Source organism: Eptatretus burgeri, chromosome 7 (genome assembly GCF_056783735.1).
Source record: "Eptatretus burgeri isolate ZD-2024b chromosome 7, Ebu_testis_v1, whole genome shotgun sequence".
Classification (NCBI taxonomy): domain Eukaryota; kingdom Metazoa; phylum Chordata; class Myxini; order Myxiniformes; family Myxinidae; genus Eptatretus; species Eptatretus burgeri.
In genome coordinates this window covers 15,634,290-15,653,192 of record NC_140967.1, presented here as the reverse complement: position 1 = coordinate 15,653,192, position 18,903 = coordinate 15,634,290, and the positions used below count along the sequence as shown (strand labels likewise).

Below are 18,903 nucleotides of genomic sequence, written 5' to 3'. Positions count from 1 at the left end.
CTTTTTACATGAATAAAGTCTTTATGTAAAATTTATTTGCATAATGATTTGCTAAAATACACACTATTTGATGAAAAACACGTTTCTTCATTGGAATAGTCGCACTGCTTTGCAAACCTTGGCTGGACAGCTGGCCTGATTTCACCCCTATAAAATCATGCTCCACCATTGAATGAAGCAGCACAGATTGGCAAGTCTTCGGCTTGAGTGTTGGTCCATGGCCCAGTGCAATTGGAATGATGCCAGGTATATATGTTGATGCATGATATATGCATGTACATAAGCCGTACATATGTTTTTGCTTCATCAACGTACATCAGGTTATTTTTAATATGAAATTTATGAAAGCCTAGAAACGAACGAAACACAGTGGGTTAGAGAGATTATTCTTCTTAATTTTGGTTCCGGTATTGGATCGAGTGTAAAGCAAACTAATTTTTATCTCCGGTTTGTTATCCTAATTACCCTCCCTGAAGGAGAGAGTATTGTACTTGGGTTCGTTTGTTTGTCTCTCTGTTTGTTTGTTTGTCTATGCAGAACGTTCGTGTTTTTCTCCGTAACTGCTTGTTGGATTGAGACAAAATTTTCACCATCGGTGCAACTACTCATGTGGAATATTTTAATTATAATTATAACATCATAGGTCACGTGGTGTGGCAGTCATGATGGAAAAATGGAAAAACTTTGGACTTCTATCTCTGAAACCAAACCAAGGAAAAAATTGAAACTTGGCACATGGCATGTACTCCCCATGGGGAATAAGTGTGATTTTTTTAATGACGTCACAGGTGCCTTCATGATGATGTTATCATTGCATATGTAGAATGTTACATCTGATCAGTATGAAATTTTTTGAGGGTCATCTCGGGATAAAATGGGCCACAGAAATTTTTTTGATGATGTCATTGGTCACATGATTCGGCAGCCATATGTATATGTGTGTGTGTATATATATATATATATATATATATATATATATATATATATATATATATATATATATATATATATATATATATATATATATATATATATATATATATATATATATATATATATATATATATAGCCTGGTGTTGGCGTAGTGGTTAGGGTAGTGGCTTGGGATCCAAAAGTTCCTGAGTTCAAGCCCTGTTGGCCGCTTGAATTAATACACACCAGGAGGTTGACTCAGCCTGTCATCCTTCCGAGGTCGGTGAAGTGAGTACCAGTGTCCTGAGCCGGGTGTATGCCCCGGTTAAAATAGGTGTACCATATCCCTTTGTCATAAGAGGTGACCAGGGTTGCGTCAGGAAGGGCATCCGGCGTAAAACCTGTGCCAAATCACTAGGCAGATCATACGGATGTTCCGCTGTGGCGACCCCTAAAAAGGGGGCAGCCGAAAGAAGAAGAAGAGAGATATATATATATATATATGTATGTATGTATGTATGTATGTATGTATGTATGTATGTATATATGTATATATATATATATATATACATACATACATATATATATATATATATATATATATATATATATATATATATATATATATATATATATATATATATATATATATATATATATATATGCCTGGTGTTAGCACAGTGGTTAGGGCAGCGGCTTGGGATCAAAAAGGTCCTGAGTTCAAGCCCCATTGGGCCACTGAATTAATACACCAGGGGGTTGACTCAGCCTGTCATCCTTCTGAGGTCGGCGAAATGAGTACCAGTGTATTGGGCCGGTGTATACCCCGGTTAAAATAGGTGTACCAGATCCCTGTGTCGCAAGAGGTGACCAGGGTTGCGTCAGGAAGGGCATCCGGTGTAAAACATGTGCCAAATCACGATGCGGATTATATTCATGATCCGCTGTGGCGACCCCTAATGGGAGCAGCCGAAAGAAGAAGAAGATATATATATATATATATATATATATATATATATATATATATATATATATATATATATATATAGTATATATTTTAAATCTTTAAAAATCCTCTGCTCTGAAGGTTCACACACATGATGTCATTGGTCACATGGTTTGGTAGCCATATTGGATTTACCCGAAAACCGATAAAAAAAATAGCTGGACAGAGATGGGAAACTTCACGCAAATGTTCCCCAAGCCATGGGTGTGCAAGTTTACTAAAGGAGAATTGATAGGTCACATGGTTTGGCAGCCATATTGGATTGAACAAAAATATTAAATAATGTTTTCTCTGGAACCGCTTAATCAAACGAAGTGAAACTTCACAATTATGATCTCGTGCTAATGGTGAATACATGTTTTAAATTTCAACTTGATTGGACACATGGTCTGGCAGCCAGAATTCTTAAATTTTTTGATGGGGGTTCTTTTTGATTTTTTTTTTAAATACGGCTCACTTGGCTATGCTTGGATTGATTTGAGGATAGAGGAGTAGTCGCTGAAATGTGAATTCTATCCAAGTTCCTCCTGATGACTTCATCCTTGCTTTTTGCTTGTTTTGGTTTCTCCTGATTACTCCAAGGCAGGACTGCACCGATTGGGTCTTCCATTTGATTTGAATTGAATATATTTTAATCCCATTCTAAATTCAATTGAATAATAATTTAAAATACGAAGGTTCAGGGTCAGGTGTCAAATCAAAGCGGAGATGCATCAAAGCGGGACGTCTTGGTGCCCGGTCATCACTGCCAGCAGTTATAAAGTGACAGTCCTAATTATGTCTGTTATTAATCACAGAACACTCCAGTACACAAACGCCACATAAAACTACACAAACACCACACTAAAGTCCTGGTGAGGGTCTGCAATCTCTGATTGCTCTTTTTCTTGTTGTGTATTGTTTTCTAGTCTACTAAATATATCAGTAAATTAAAATTGGTTTTCCTTTTATTTTGCCAAATAGACCCAAACAAGGTCGTTTATAGGGTTTCTTCTTCTTCTTGATTGGGACGGTAGGGGACGTGCATTGCAAAGAAAACGAGCTCTTGTTTTATACAGTAAGACGAGCACAATTGTTGTTAAATTAAGTGGAATGAATCAGTGAGATTGCAGCAAGGCAAAGTAGCAAACTTGACTGGAAAAACACAAAACAATATTTAAGAACCCTGAAGTATGAAGGATGATTGATTCCCTTCATGACTCTTTCCAGATCGTCGGCACTGCTGAAGGAGTCACGATAGCAAGATAATATAGAGAGGGGTGCCATTACTCTTGCAGCGGGTGTTAAAGTTCATTGCTGTAACCCTAATAGCGGTCACCAGGGCAGAAATTTGAAATTTGTCCATGGTACACAATGGCCTATTTGCAACACAAACGATAATGCCTCTCGAATGGGTAGCATGCTCCTTCATGCAACGATCTGTCTGCAAAGCACCAGTGATGGTTGAGAGTTGGTTGGGAATTAAACCGAAATTAGACAACTCATAAATCCGCATGCTCCCACAAATATACGAGCATCCTCTAAGCCCATGATGCATGGTGATACCTGACTGCAATCTGACACCAAAATGAAAGTCTAACTACAACAGGACAAAATGCTTCCTCAATTCCTTTTCAGTGTCCCATGGTTCATGACAGACAAATATGCATGTGATTCGAGCCTGGGGTCAAGATCACAAGGTTATTGATCCTCAATCTATTTGGAGGAATCACTCAGTTTCCAATAATAGTTAGAAGAGTTACGTATAATGTTTGAATTTGAGACTCTATCAGGACTGCTATAAATGCTCCTGTAAAAGGAGTGTATGTAGACAGGGTATAGCTGAATTCAATATCAGTAAAGATTGGACAAACACATTGTCTCCTCCAGACAAACAAAATCATTGATCACAAGGGATTTAACAATGGGACTGTTCTGTAAACATGAAAATAATCCTACAAACTCATGTACAATTATTGTAATATTCACTACTATGAAGGCGGTTATCGAAATCTCAATGGTATGGATGGTTGACTATTTGATGTGGGGCAATGTATTTATTACGAATGCATGGGTGAGGGTCTTTTGGCCCTCTTGAGCTCCTGACCACTGACAAAGCTTTTGTCCATAGCCTGATGGAGTACTGCTCTCCCCTCTGGGCTGGTGCTCCTGCCTCCCACCTTTCTCGGCTTCACGCTGTCGAAACCAGGGCATTTAAGATCATCGGCATCTCCCGCAATGAAGCTGAGTCTTTGGGCCTCTCACTCAATCACCGCAGGTTGGTCGGTGGTCTTTCTGTCTTCTATGGACTCCTCTCCAGCCTTGCCCCCCCCTGCTCTCTCTGCGATTTGTCCCCACCACATTTCCACAGGGCGCTCAAGGTCCGCCAACATCCCCTTCTGGTAAAACTACCAAAATCACGAATCACTGCTCATCTTCACTCTTTCATTCCTCTTTTTTCCTGCCTTTGGAATAAACTTCCTCACTCTATTACTTCCCATTCTTCCCTCCAGGCTTTCAAAACAGCTGTTCACCACCACCTCTTATCTTCCCCCATCCAAATCCTCGATCTTTTCTACCCCCGATAATCCACCCAAGTCCACTTCCTTCAATTCCCCTGCTTTCCTTCCTGAAAGTCCCTGTAATGTCCATCTTCTCTTCGCCATGTTCCCCGTCCCATCCCCATCCCTCTCCCTTCCACAGTTCACCTAATGTGTCTGTTCCCCACTGTTTTGTCCCTTCCACTCCCGCCCCTCTTGTCTCATGCCCCCTTGGTGTGAGTTGTGTGTTAGCTCTCATACGAGCATCGGCAAGGTATACAAAAAAAAAGGTGTAAATTGAGAAAATTCAAATTGTGGAAGATTAAAAAACAGAACGTTTGTTGCATCATTAGTAGATATGAACAATGTTTTCAAGAAGTAAACCAACATTTCTCGAACTCATCGATTTTTCTGCTCTCTACACCCTGATCGAGACTATCTCTCATACGGGTTGGTTCCGACAACATTGGGACGGTAGGGAATTTCGCAGAATGCTGCAGTCACAGAGTAAAACTACTTTCACAATTGCAGAATAGTTAACCTGCACTAGTTAATTAACTGACAATGTACAATTGTGTTGAGTTCAATGAAGCAAATGAATATTTGTTTAAATGTAAATAATCTAGGTAATGCAATGGACAGCTTTTGCCAGCTTGCTTAACAGCATATCCACATTCCTATATGTAACAATACGCACTAACAATATATAGTCGACATCAACTCTTGATAATGACTCCACTCACTACTGTGGCATCCCTCATCCTGCAGACAGGCAAGCTACAGCCTCTTCCCTCTATTCAGACCTTGAAAAAAAAATCACAAGCTGGTCAAACACAACTTTCCATCCCGACAAGTCTCACACTCTCACTATCTCTCTGAAAGGACCATCTGGAAAACCCTCCTATCTACTTTCTTAATCCTCGAGGAGGTTCAGTCATTCAAACTCCTGGGTCTCAATATCAGACACGATCTGTCTTGGGCAAAGCACATTTCTAAGTTGTCCCCTCAAAGCCAGCCACTGGGCATCCTCCATCATACAAAGTCCTTTCTTGGCACACCTGAACTCATATCCACATACAAGGCCTTCATCCACAGCTTGATGGAGTCCAGATATCCCCTCTGGACTGGCTCCCCTGCTCAATATCTTGCTCAGCTTGATGCTGTGGAAACCAAGGGCCAATCACTTTCAAATTACAGACAGGTCGGTGGTCTCTCTGTCTTATACTACCTCCTTTCTGGTTTTGTACCATCTGTTCTTTCTGTGCTTTGTCCCCCCCCCCCCCCGCCCCTGGGTTCTGCAGGGTGCACACAGTCCACCATCAACCCATTCTGGTGAAACCATCTAAATCCAGGATCACTACTCACCTCCAACAATTCATTCCTCTTTTTTCCTGCCTGTGGAACCAACTTCTGCATTCTCTTCAATGTCACTCCTCCCTCTGTCTTGAAGAAACTGCTCACCACCATCTAAGATCATCCCCAATCCAAAACCATGATCTTTTCCATCCTTGTTAACCCCTCTACCCCACTCCAAGCCCTTCTTCAAAATTTCCGGTTTTCCCTCCTTGGACTCATCTTGTCCACCCCATGAATCCTTTCCTGCTCCCCACTCCTCCCCATACCCATTGTTTGTCTAAGTCTCCCTCTATTTTGTCATTTAGCTCCATTGTTATTGTCTCTCTCTCTCTCTCTCTCTCTCTCTCTCTCTCTCTCTCTCTCTCTCTCTCTCTCTCTCTCTCTCTCTCTCTCTCTCTCTCTCTCTCTCTCTCTCTCTCTCTCTCTCTCTCTCTCTCTCTCTCTCTCACTCTCTCTCTCTCTCTTTCCTTTTGTCCTGTCACATTGTGATCCATGCAGTATAGTAGCTCTTCCACAAGTTTTGACTATATGTATAACCCCACCCCAACCCCCCCAAAAACCTCACCTGGTGAGGTTGAAAGATTAAAATTTGTGAAATGAATATACAAAAGTGTTGGTAGATACAGGTTTTGTCCTTCCAAACATTCATGAACTATGGGGGAGCTTTTTGTCAAAACAATTGGTGATGAATCACAGAATGTTCAGTGTGGAGCTGTCATTCACACTCCAGGCATTGATTGCACCATGGGCTGAGGTCGAGACCAGATCTTTGGCTTCATTCAAAGTGATATTTATCCAATGCTATTTGAATTTTTGGACTAAAACCTCATAAGTTTGTTTCATGTATGGTATTTTTTCTTCGAAATTGCGAAATTTAATTTGTGGTTTTAAGGTGCACCATTTTATTACCTCCGCCACCGAAGGTGAAGGAGGTTATGTTTTCACCCCTTTCTGTTTGGCTGTGTACAGGATATCTCAAAAAGTTGGAGACGGATCCGGATGAAATTTTGTGTACAGGTTGGGTGTGGGACAAGGACGAACTGTTTCGATTTTGGTGAAGATCCGGTTCCGGATCCGACTACTAGAATTTTTTCAGTGATTCTTCACAATTGAGAGATAGGGCCAAAAACGATATATCACATGATGTCTCCAAAAGTTGTGACGGATTGAGATGAAACTTGGTGGACAGATTGGGCATGTGACGAGGAAGAATTGCTTCGATTTTGGTGAAGATCCGGATCCGGATCTGGATAAGATAATTATTTAATCATAAATGCGATTCTTCACCATCGAGAGATCGGGCCAAAAATGATCTCGTCCTGTATTGCATAATATTTCAAAAATGTATTGGGCCCGATATATTCTCATGAATCAGGTATTACGTGGCGGAGGTATACGCTCTACCGAGTGCCCTTCTTGTTTTCTTAACATATCAGATTTTTTTTCCTTATACAATTACAGTTATTTATGTGGATTCTCCATTTCTATTGCTTTACACCCCTTAAAACGTCCAATTACTTCCGTTGTACATTCAATATTGACTTATCATGCCATATGAGATGCAAAACAAAAGTACAGGATTGATAATGAACAGACTTATAAAACTTGCTCTTCCGTGTGCCTTGACTTGTGTGATAAAGGTACAAGAGCTTCATCAAGACATCTCATCCTTTGAGATTCTCATCAGACTTCGATCAGATCTCATTATAAATCGTGGGCTATCTTTTCCTAAGAGGTATTCTCAATTTATATGAAGAATGTATACATTTTTTTATTCCCTGAAGCTGTTTTCAGGGATTTTCTTACATCTGTTGCAGCAATTCATCATCTCTGCTCCGTGGAGATCTGGGACACATTGCACCTGCTTCGGGCTCGTATATTTCCATTTGTGCTCTGTGTTTTCTTTTCTTTGACTTCTATTATCCAGACTCATACCATACCCAACCTTTCATTATATGTTTCCCACCCTAACAAAAAACACCCCAAAAAACAACCCTTATCCTTTCCATTTTCTCTTCTTTCTCATACCATACCGACTTACTTCTTCACTTCACATTCATGATGTGTACCTTGCCCATTCCCACTCCCCCACCATCACCTTCCTAACTTTAATCCATCCCCTGATCTCCATCTTCCACTCCACTTAATAAAAAATTTACTCTTCTTTCCTTCTATGAAATTTCTTCATATTCATCCTCCCTTTTAACTTGATTCAATTCTAACAGTGCTTCAATATTACCCTTACATTTCACTTCTCTCATCCTAAACAGCATTTCTACTTGATACACCCATAAAAAACCCACCTTGATATTCATCACCATCCATTACAGTACGCTCACTACAGTCACTGAAAAATAAAATAAATAAATAAAATTTCAAAAAATGTGAAGGGAACAACGAACAAAGATGTCAGGAAGATCCCATACAGGTAGATTTCAGTAGGTTCTCCCCAGGCTCAAACGCAGCAACAGGTACAAGCTACCAGAGGTCTGTCAGCGGGGAAGCACAGTCCACACAGCATCAGGATATGGGACAAACACAATGAAACAGCAGACCAGGAAGGAACCTGAAGAAGTAAAGAGTAAAGATGGAGTCATCAGGGGAACATGGATAGGATTCAGGTTTCAGCCGCTACTCCTCTACCCTCAAACCCATCCAGGCACAGCCAAGTGAGCCAAACAGAAAAATTTCTGCAATAATTCACTTCTCCTGAGAGATAGATAATGAAAGAGATAAATAGAGAGGAAAAGAGATGAGAGAAGAAAAAACAAGAATTATAATGAATGAAGAGAATTGTGAAATAAAAACAAGAGAATAGAATTAGAGGCCAACGCATAGTCTCAGATGGAACAGTGAGGAACATGAGGACAAGAGACAGACAGACAGTTAAAGGACAATACGAGGTACAGATAGACATACGACACAATGATTTAGAAGACAGATACATTGGGTGAATGCATACTGATAATGAGGCCAATAGGTAGGATAAAAACACATAGAATAAGTTAAGGATGGATAACAGGGTGAAGGTCAGTGGGAATAGAAAAGATCATGGGTAAACAAATAATAGACAACGTCAAATGGAAGTGGTTTTCCACCTGAAATAAGATAAGAAAAGAGCAAGGTGGAATGGACATAGGATAGTGATTCCACAGATGAGAGAAAAAGCAAAGACAACAGAGTGAAGGTGAAAGGGAGATGAGATTTGGGAATGGTAGCAGGGCACAGGTTGTTGGGTGAGTGGGTGTGACCTGGCAGGACTAAGGAGGAATGTTAATGTAGGGTATGAACATATGATCATCACCATTATCATTGCAAATGGTATTGTCACATGCTTTACAGCGTCAGTGTTGCTGAAGCAGTTCCTGGGCAATGGTTGTTCTGGGTGGTTTGCTCTTGTTTTCATAGCAGCCAGTCAGGACAAGAATTTGAAATATTTTCAGGATAGCTTGCATACTTTTCACAAAGGACACTGTGGGGTGTTTAACATGCACAAACGACTATTGCTCGCAAGTGGGTCCTTCAGGTTAACATGTATCCAAGGGATTTTGCACACAATCATGCGTTGCCCTGCCTGTGAAACACCAGGAAGAGAGTTTATCGTTGACGTCAAGATTCGAACCCAGGCTAAAAAGCACAGAACTGATTGTGCAAACCTTTAGCTATCTGCTAGCCACAGTATATGTGCGTGTGTGATCAGGAGTCACCAGCAAACAAAGGAATGAAAGTACATGAACCATAGTTAGTGCTGTTCCAAGACCCCCACCCTGACCCCAACCTTCTCCTGCTCCACCCTGCACACGAACCCAATCTCAACACCCTTATACTCTGCCAGTAACTTTTCAACGAGTTGTGCTGACGACTCCGTATATAAAGCAGGTACAATGTGGGTTATGAGACAGAGCTGGGAGAGAATGTTGGAGTGAAATGGAGTGTGAAAGAGCAAGACAGGTGCGATTGCTCTGAATATGGTCTGGAACATAGCCAGCCATGATGGTATTTGCAGCACAGATGCTCGTCCATAACTAACTTTCCAGAATTGCTAAAAAGTGGAAATGCCAGTAATTTCTCAAGCTGAAATTTTGCAAGTAGGTTGGAAACTTCTTTCACAGCTGTGTTAATAACACCATTTTGTCAAAAAATGCTGAAAGTTTAACGATTGTAAACAGACAAGAAAGAGAGCGTGAGAGTGAGAGATGGAGATGGAGATAGAGCATTTAACAATGCACAGACTCCACAAGGTGTTTGTTTTGGTGACATTTTTCAGAGACAATGGCACTCCATGTTTAACTTGAGACACAACCACGAATACTATGGTTCAGCAGGTGTAACTATGGATGATGATAAAATGATAAATGGGATTATTGCGGCATTGATGTGGTTAAAATGTGATAGTCCAAATGACGTCCTCTTGTGTTAAAGTTCATCGTATTTTCTTTTGAGTTGTATTTCCTTTCCCTTGTGGACCAGCATGACCACTTTAACAGTGGTTTGTCAGGGTTCGGACCAAAACTGGCTTGGGATGACAACTGTAACAATTTATGTGCCAACTTTCTGTTGGGGGGGGGGGGGTGAGCAACACCATCAACATCAGATTACGGTCTGTTTGCTGAATGTGTTCTCCCAGAGCAGCTCAATATAAAAGTGCCAAATGTGTAAACAACGTCCTTTAAAGAAGAAATGAGGTTCAATATTGGCATGGTGAGGTTGTGCTAATGACACTTGATTGGAATCTCAGTGGTTGTGGATTCAAATGTGGATGAAAGAAGCAGTGGAGGATTTAAAGAATATGCAAACTGATCTAGCCTCAAAGAGATTGCGGTGCTAATAAAACCCAGCCAGCTCACTATTGACCTTCAGGTGGAAGAATCTGCCTGCTCTCGTGTCCATGTAATGTCAGTCCACATGTTGTGTTCTAGGATCTAGGTAAAAGATCTTGGAGAAAAATTCAATGGATCCGAAGAGTTTTGCTTCAAAGCAGTGCCACCCATAACCCCCAAAATCAATAAGAATTGTAAAAAGAAAAAAGAAGAAGACTTTTTTGGGGTTAATCAGCAATTTTCTTTATACAATCAGCAATTCTCACAGTTTAAACACAAATATAATCTGCGCATCTGCTAAACCACTAGAGTGCGCTACACATCTTCCACCACTGCACTTCTACTAAACCTTTGACCCTTTGACATACAACCCGACATTGGATGATGGCACTTCGCACAACAGTATAATGCAAGAGGTAGTGTACTGACCTTTGAGCCGTCTTCCCTGGGTTTTATTCCCCACTAAACTTGGTGCTGTTGGATTGGTCCCTTGTCGGCAGGCAAGGCATTGCATACCAGCATGTGCTGTCCCCAGGTTGGACGTTGGGCCGGGTGTCTCGTCTTTTCGCATTATTTGCTGGACGTAGAAGATCCCATGGTATCTGTTGTGATGACTGTATAGGTTATCACTGGCATCGTGAACCAATCACAGATTCCTACCTAAATCTCCTTCAGTCAAATGTCAGGTCTGACCAGCCGCTTCGTGAAAGACAAGCCAACATCTTTATCCCACAGTTCTATTTAATGTCGCTCAATCTCATCATCCCTGCAAGTCCACGCTCAGGACTGCAAGGGGTAAGGTGTAGCATTTTAGATAGAAAGCACCAAGAAAAATGGGGGTGGGGGGGGGGAAGAAAAAACAAATTACCAAAATAACACATTTATACAAATAAGAGCAAAGTGCCTTGTGGAGTGATACTACAAAGTGCTTCATTTGTGGTCCAAGTTTCCTTAAACTTTTGAACAGTGTTACAATATCCTGCCGCCTTATATTCTGAGGTCATGCGTGAGCGCAACAAACCTATCAGACCCACAGAACTATGTTCCACCTTATTTCTCTATTTTTGCCTTCCTAGTTTTATAAATCGCCATTTTTGCACAAGTTAAAATAAAATTTACAAGTTCGCGTGACTTGCTCTGTTCTTTTAACCGGGTGTCCAATGATGAAGAGCATTGGTGGGAAGTGAAGACAGAAGCGCAAAAGTAAGTTTTTCATCAGTGAGAAAGTTGACTGAAGATGACGACATTGCAGGTGCATGTGAAATAACATTTCCCTTTCACCACAAAAGCAGCATTCCTCTGGAATGTTCATGACATGCCACATCATGGCTCCAGAGCTTAAGGCACCATGCAGCAATCTCCAACTCAAGTCAGCCATTGTTCTTGGAGTTGGGTGGAGATAGAGTGAACCCCAACATGGATGACTTTGAAAAGTAAGTGGAAGAATCTCACGCCAGGGAGTGTCCCGTCGGGTTGCAAGAGCCATATGGTGGAGCAAATGCATGACCAGCAGGTATATGTTCTTCCTTGACAGCCCACGGAAGGACATTTTAACTGCTCCAGGGGGCTAACCCATGTTGTGTATGAGTAGTGGCTAAGGGAGCTCGCAATATCGTGGTTCGATTTTAACGTCCATGGAGTTGCTACTGGACATTTGCAAAGTTCCGCCACCCTCATCGGGATTCTCAAGATATGCCAAGCAATCAGGAGGCAAAGACATTTTAACCTCTTGGAGTATGCTTGAGGGGATTCTAATTGTCCGTAGGCCCATTTTTGCTGCGAGTTCTTCTGGTGAGAGAAGTCCTCTCCTCCTATCGTTCAGGTCTCCCACTGTGGATATATTACCAGTCAAGAGCTTCCTTCTTAACGAGCATAAAACCAAGGTTGGGCCTTGCAGAAGACTGTTGAAAAAGAGTGGTTCTTCAAGCAGGTCTTGGCTTGAAGAAGGATCTGTTCTTTTGATGTCAGCAACATGCAAAGCCCTCAGCATTTCTTGATAAAAGAGAGGCAATGTCGAACTTGACAGGTTGTGTGAAATAATGGTAAAAATATGCCTTTCATACCCAAGATTTAACACTTTGCTGAAAAAATACGACGCCAGTGACTGGTCAGGGCTAACTTATTTTTGCAACACCAGTCCCAGACGATTTGACAGCATTTTTGCCATGATTTTGTAGTCCACACACAACAGAGACACTGGTCGATAGTTCCTTATGTCTCTCAAGTCACCCTCCTTAGGAATCAAAGGCAAGGTTGCTCACCTCCAAAACAGTGGCATTTGGCCTGTATCACATACTTCCTGAGTTACACTAAGGTAGTCAAGTCTGATCAAATCCCATAGTTTGGTGTTAAATTCACAAGACAAGTCATCCACTCCAGGAGACTTTCCCAGCGGCAGGCTATGCAGGGCAATTGTTAATTCTTCCAGAGAAAATGGAGCTTCCAGTCACTCTCTGTATTCTGCAGTCGCTTCAGGGAGGCCGTTCCACAAAGTGCCACAAGCATCTGCATTCACCTTCTTACCCGAGTAGAGTTGAGCATAAAAACCTCGATTTCGTTCGTGAACATGCTCAGAATCATTGAGGAAGGAGCCATCTTCTGCCAGAACACCAGATGTAGTCCTCAGTCGACCTTTGCGCTTTTCCAAAACTGTGAGAAAACTCAGAGCATATTCGTCCTCAATAAGAAACTGCAACTGAGAGCGAACGAATGCTCCTCATATCTTTACACGACTACATGCTTTGAGGGTGCTCTTCTTTTTCTCATAAGCATGTAATTCAGCAGGGGTGAGTGTGATCAGGCGACACTCAGGATGCAACATTTCCTCTTCGAGCTTCGCAATTTCTACTCCAATTGCTTTGCTCGATCCATATGAGTATTCCTGGCAGAACAATTTCAGCCGTGCTTTCCTAACGTCCCACCAGAGTCCAAGGATATGTTACTATGAACATAGACCTCCTTTTTATCCCTCCAGGCTTGCCAAAAGTTACTAAAGTTTAACAATAAATGCTTCTTCATTGACTAAGGCATTGTTGAGTTGCCAAAACCCAGTGCCATGCCTTGCCTCAACCAGGGAAAGCTGAATCCAGGCCAGATTATGATGTGCAAACTGTGCAAATTTTATACCGGAGCAACTTACACCCCTGCACCAACGGTGAGACAAGTAAAGTCTGTCCAGCTGGGATTGCGTGATATTACCACCCCTGATACTAGTGTAAGTAAATGATTTCTCTGTGAGGTGCTGTGCACACCAAATGTCTCACAGGTTGAACAGTGTTGCCACTTGTTGTAATACCTTAGCAGAAGGACTGTGCAGCTCTTTACCCACTCGATCTAGGGAGGGATTGAGAATGCAATTAAAATCCCCTCCAAGAATTACACACCCTTCGTCAGGCAAGGTGAGCATGAATCTCCGCACGTGGTCAAAGAACCGCACCCTTGCAGCTCCGAAACATGGTGCATCAATGTTGACAAAGTTAACAACAAAATCTTTAAGCCTTACCTTTACATGTAACAAACGACCCAAACTGACTTCATTTACAAACAAGTATTTCAGTTTTCACACTTGACAAAAAGAGGATAGCCACTCCGCAAGATGTATCCGTAAGGTGACTGCAAAAAGCCAATCCTTGCCATTGATTTTACCATCGGAAGGCAGCCTCTTGGGTTGAGTGGGTCTCCTGTAAAATTGCTTCTACAAGTATCTCCTCTAAACAGAATGACAGTACTTGGTGCAAACGAAATGCATCTTTACACCCGTTAACATTCAGTGATCCCAGTATATACATCTCTCCTCAGTATATACAGGGAATGCACGAGTATTTTGTAGTCTTTCCACCGCTTTAGAGCAGTTTCCACTTTCTTCCGACTGTGCAAACTCTGCTCAAGGAACTCTAATATTTCCTGGCCAGGAATCCGATTAAATTCGTGTTAATGATCCCAGTTCCCGATGCTCTCCTCATCTTTGCTGTCTGGGACCTCATCGTTTCTCTCCTTTGGTGCATCTGCATTGTATGACAAAACTTCTCCCTTGTCGTCACTAAAAACTGACTTTGCACTTTCTCCCGGTGACACAGATGAACACTCCATTGGTACTGAGGAAGCAGTCCTTGCTTTATCGCTTGGCAAAGCCACAGAGATTGAAGATGCTTCGATGGTAGGGACAGGGAGATCAACCGTTTGAGCTGCTATGGTAGAACTGTGCTTGACTTCACTGTCTGCATCTTCTGTGGATTTTGTGGCAGCACTCAAGACCTCAGTCAGTGCAGGTACTGCCTTAGTCGCTTGTAAAACCGGTCCCTTCTGACTGTCTGTCACAACAAAGGGGGTTCTGCAGTATCTTTTGAAGCTTCAGTGACGGTCCTTTCACGCAGAACTGCTGACATGGATGCATCAATCATCGAGTTATAATGAATCCTCATTTCAGTTGTTGGTTTGTCTGGATGTACTGTGTTAGTGACATAAATCTCAGTCTCATTTGACTCTGACAGATTAGGAGATGCCAGAGAGTCATTCTTCATTACCATGCCAGGTTTGTTCATGGATGATCCATCTTTCTGTTCACTTCTCAACAGGTCTTTGGGTGCATCTGGCAGCAGAGACTTCCCATGATGTAACTTGAGGAACAGCATCTTCGTCATCTTCCATTCGCACCAGTTTGGTCACAATTTCTGTCTCCTCCAAAACACTTGACCTTGTGGATCTCTTCAAGACCTTATCAGCTGCATCTTCAACGTCAAGTGCGATCAGCAGTCCCCTTGTCTTTTGGTTCTGATTTCCTCTTCTGCACTCTCTTCCCCTTCCTATTCCAGCTTATTTTGAAATACAAATAGTTAAATATTCTGCCCATGCACATGCAGAAAATTATCACATCGAACTTTATTTATTTTAAAGCTGTATTTCTAGCGAAAGTAAAGTGTGTGTGTGTGGTGGTGTGAGTGAGTGCATGCGTGCGTGCGTGCGTGCGTGAGTGAGTGAGTGAAAGAGAAAGAGAAAGAGAAAGAGAAAGAGAAAGAGAGAGAAAGATTAATATTTTACGGAAGTAAATTATAACTTTCAATGTGATATTAACTTATTCTCTGAACTGTGATTTATATGTTCATATTATTTTACTCAAATCAATCAAAGCCAAAAAGGTGATTAAACCGATTGATTTATTGCGGTATAATTTTGAGTACAATATAGCAAGACTATGAAAAGAAGAAGATCATTGTTATCACATGTCTATGTCTTAAGACAAAGGGAAAATTTTTTGGACAATTAATCATTGCTATTACATGATATAAAATGTATTATAATGTGTGTGCATGTGCATGTGCGTGTGCATGTGAGTGCGTGTGTGTGTGTGTGCGTGCGTGCGTGCGTGTGTGTGATGTTCCTGAAAAATGCTGCGAATGTCGAATCCATGAATCTTTCAATGAGAAAAAGGAGGATATATATTTCTTACATGGTCTAGGCTCATGGAAAAGCTATGACAACAAATCAGAGCACAACAACTAGAAGGGCACTCGCTGGAGGGTATAACTCTGTCCCGTAATGCCTGATCCATTAGAACATTCGTATCTGGCCCAATACATTTTTTTTGAAATCTCACGCTATATATCGTTTTTGAGGCCTATCAATTAATGGTGAAGAATCACTTTAAAAATTCTCGTAGTCTGATCCAGATTCGGATCTTCACCAAAATCGAATTCGTTCGTCCTTGTCAAACAACAAACCTGTCCACAAAATTTCATTCAGATCCATCCACAACTTTTTGAGATATCCTTTACACAAACAAACAAGCAGTCATAGACTGGTACTTAAGAAATCGTCAACTTGACCTCTGACCTTGTCTAATAAAAGCTGTCTCTGGAGAAGGTAGCGACCCAAACCAGAAGTTTCAACATGAATTCTGTACCAAGCCTCTCATAAAACATATGATTTTTACCAGAATTTCGACAACCGAGTGTTAAGCATACTTAACCGTTACCAAAATTGAAGACAGGATTGAAATTGACTTTAAAACGAGTGCGTTATGCTGTGTGTTACAATCCCCCTCGTTTGCATATTCTTCAGTTAAGCCTCAGACACGACACCCGATATAAATCTCATAAAACATCCGATTTTACCAGAATTTCGACAACCGAGTGTTAAGCATACTTAGCCATTACCAAAAGTGAAAACAGAATTGTGATCGGAGTTAAAACGAACTCGTAACGTTGACCAAAGCAAAAATCTCCATTTCTCCATGCAATTATTTAATATTATTTTATCAAAGTCACAAAACCATAATATTCGGCCATCCACCAACAATCCTTACATAATCCAACGGCTTAGCGAGTCAGGCATGCGACGATAACCTTTATTGGGATAAAAAATGACTTTTAAACACCATCTTTTTTCGAAAACACTGTCAGCGCGCACACGCAAAACCTTTACGTGACTCAACGCCGCGTCTGCTCGATCACGCTGCACCACGTGACGAGCCGTGACGCGGCGAGTGAAATATTTTTTATACAATCTTAAAACGTCTCCAAAACATCCGATTTTTACCAGAATTTCGACAACCGAGTGTTAAGCGTCCTAAGCCACCGCAAAAACCGAATACAAAATTAAAATCGAAGTTAAAACGAACTCGTAACGTCGAGCGAAGCAAAAATACTCCATTTCTCCACATGAATTTACGGAATTATGTTTGACCTCACTGTGACCTTGGCCTTTGACCGATTTTGACCAAAATCTAATCACCGCTCGCCATCACCCTCCTGAATCAAGTGGTGTAATTTGACATTGGTAGCTTCTTCCGTTCTCGAGTTATCGTGCCTACAAACAAACACACAAACACACAAACAGAGGACGGAAGTCATCAATATACTTACGAAATCTTTAGATTTCGTAAGTAATGAAAAATCACTCATAGAGTTACAACTTAGCAAAACAGCACAAAGTAGAATGGCACTCAGTTGAGCGCATAACTCTGCCAGGTGGAACAGTTCACGTTTTGCATCCCACTGAGATCAAAGCCAAAATCAAATGCGCTTGTTCTTGTCACCTATCCAACACTTCCACCTTGTTTTGTCATAACTCATCCACAACTTTTTGAGATAGAGTGATATATTTAGTTTTGGACAAATCTATTGATTTTGGAAATTAGGCCTGTGTTGACTTTTTGACCTAAAAAATTAATTGGTAGTTGAATTCATCGACCTGACATGAAAATGCTCTTCAAATTTCAAGTCATTTGGATGAAAATTGAGGATTTCGAAAATTTGGACCAAATTGGCGTACTGGCCTATGTCGACCTTTTGGCCTATGTTTACCACAAAATTAGTAGGTGGTTGAATTCAGTGGCCTGATATGCAAATACTCTTGAAATTTCAAGTTAATTCGATTAAAATTGAGGATTTTAGACATTTGGCCTATGTTGACATTTTGGTCTACGTTGACCTTTTGGCCTATGTTTACCGAAAAAAAATAATAGGTGGTTAAATTTGGTGTCCTGATATGACGAATTTTACGGAACTTCAATGCATGACCGTTGCAGTGTCGGTGACATTAATCTCTGAAAATTTCAGAAGGATCGTTTGAGCGGTTTGGGTTGGAGGCGAGCAGACAGATAAACAAACAAACAAACACATAAGCAAACGGAGGCGATGAACATACTTGTCAAAAAAATTTTTTTTTGCCAAGTAACAAACAGACAGAAAGGAGTGAAAGCATAACCACCTCCACCTTTAGTGGTGGAGGTAACAATGGGAACAGCAGGAGAAAGGGGAAACACCAAACAACAGGGCGGAGGGAGAAAGTAGACGAAGGCGGACAAACAAGGGATGCAGTTATCAATGAGGGGTTATGGAGAATGCAAGGGTGGACAATACGGATGCATGGGGGATGTGGGCTGGTTTAACGGGTGCAGAAAATATCATGATTTTGGATGGGGGACGCGGAAGAAGACGGAGAGAACACTAATCTGTTGATGATGGTGAAGTGATAGCCTATTGATTCAGCTTAATTGCAAGAGATTCCAATGATTTTGAAAGCCTTGGCTTCCACTGCACCAATCTGAGAATATGTGAGGCAGGGGAGCCAGCCCAGAGGGGCGAGCAGTCCTCCATCAAGTTTGGGATGAAAGCCTTGTCGGTGGATAGGAGCTCAGGTGTGCCAAGCAAGGACTTTCCACAACGGAGGATGCCCAGTCAGCATCTGGCTTTGGAGGACAACTTTGGAATGTAGTATAGCCAAGAGAGATCATGGCTGAGAGTGAGACCCAAGAGTTTGAGTGAATGAACTTCTTTAAGAGGGTTGTAGA

The 18,903-nt window shown here is 41.4% G+C and overlaps 1 protein-coding gene and 1 long non-coding RNA gene across 2 annotated transcripts in view; both read right to left on the bottom strand.

Moving 5' to 3' along the window:
* Positions 1 to 10,874: 10,874 nt before the first annotated feature.
* Positions 10,875 to 18,903, bottom strand: part of LOC147022730 (uncharacterized) — a 52,618-nt gene continuing 44,589 nt past the window's right edge. Inside the window, exon 3 of the long non-coding RNA XR_015059691.1 lies at positions 10,875 to 11,215. This is a non-coding gene — a long non-coding RNA (uncharacterized LOC147022730). The remainder of the gene's footprint in view (positions 11,216 to 18,903) is intronic.
* The window catches only part of LOC147022731 (uncharacterized), a 26,824-nt gene continuing 20,980 nt past the window's right edge, over positions 13,060 to 18,903 (bottom strand). Inside the window, exons 5-7 of the mRNA XM_085887146.1 lie at positions 14,665 to 14,923; positions 13,350 to 13,522; positions 13,060 to 13,262 (exon numbers count right to left, since the gene is read on the bottom strand). Of these exons, the coding sequence (XP_085743272.1) occupies positions 13,060 to 13,262; positions 13,350 to 13,522; positions 14,665 to 14,923 (635 nt within the window). The remainder of the gene's footprint in view (positions 13,263 to 13,349; positions 13,523 to 14,664; positions 14,924 to 18,903) is intronic.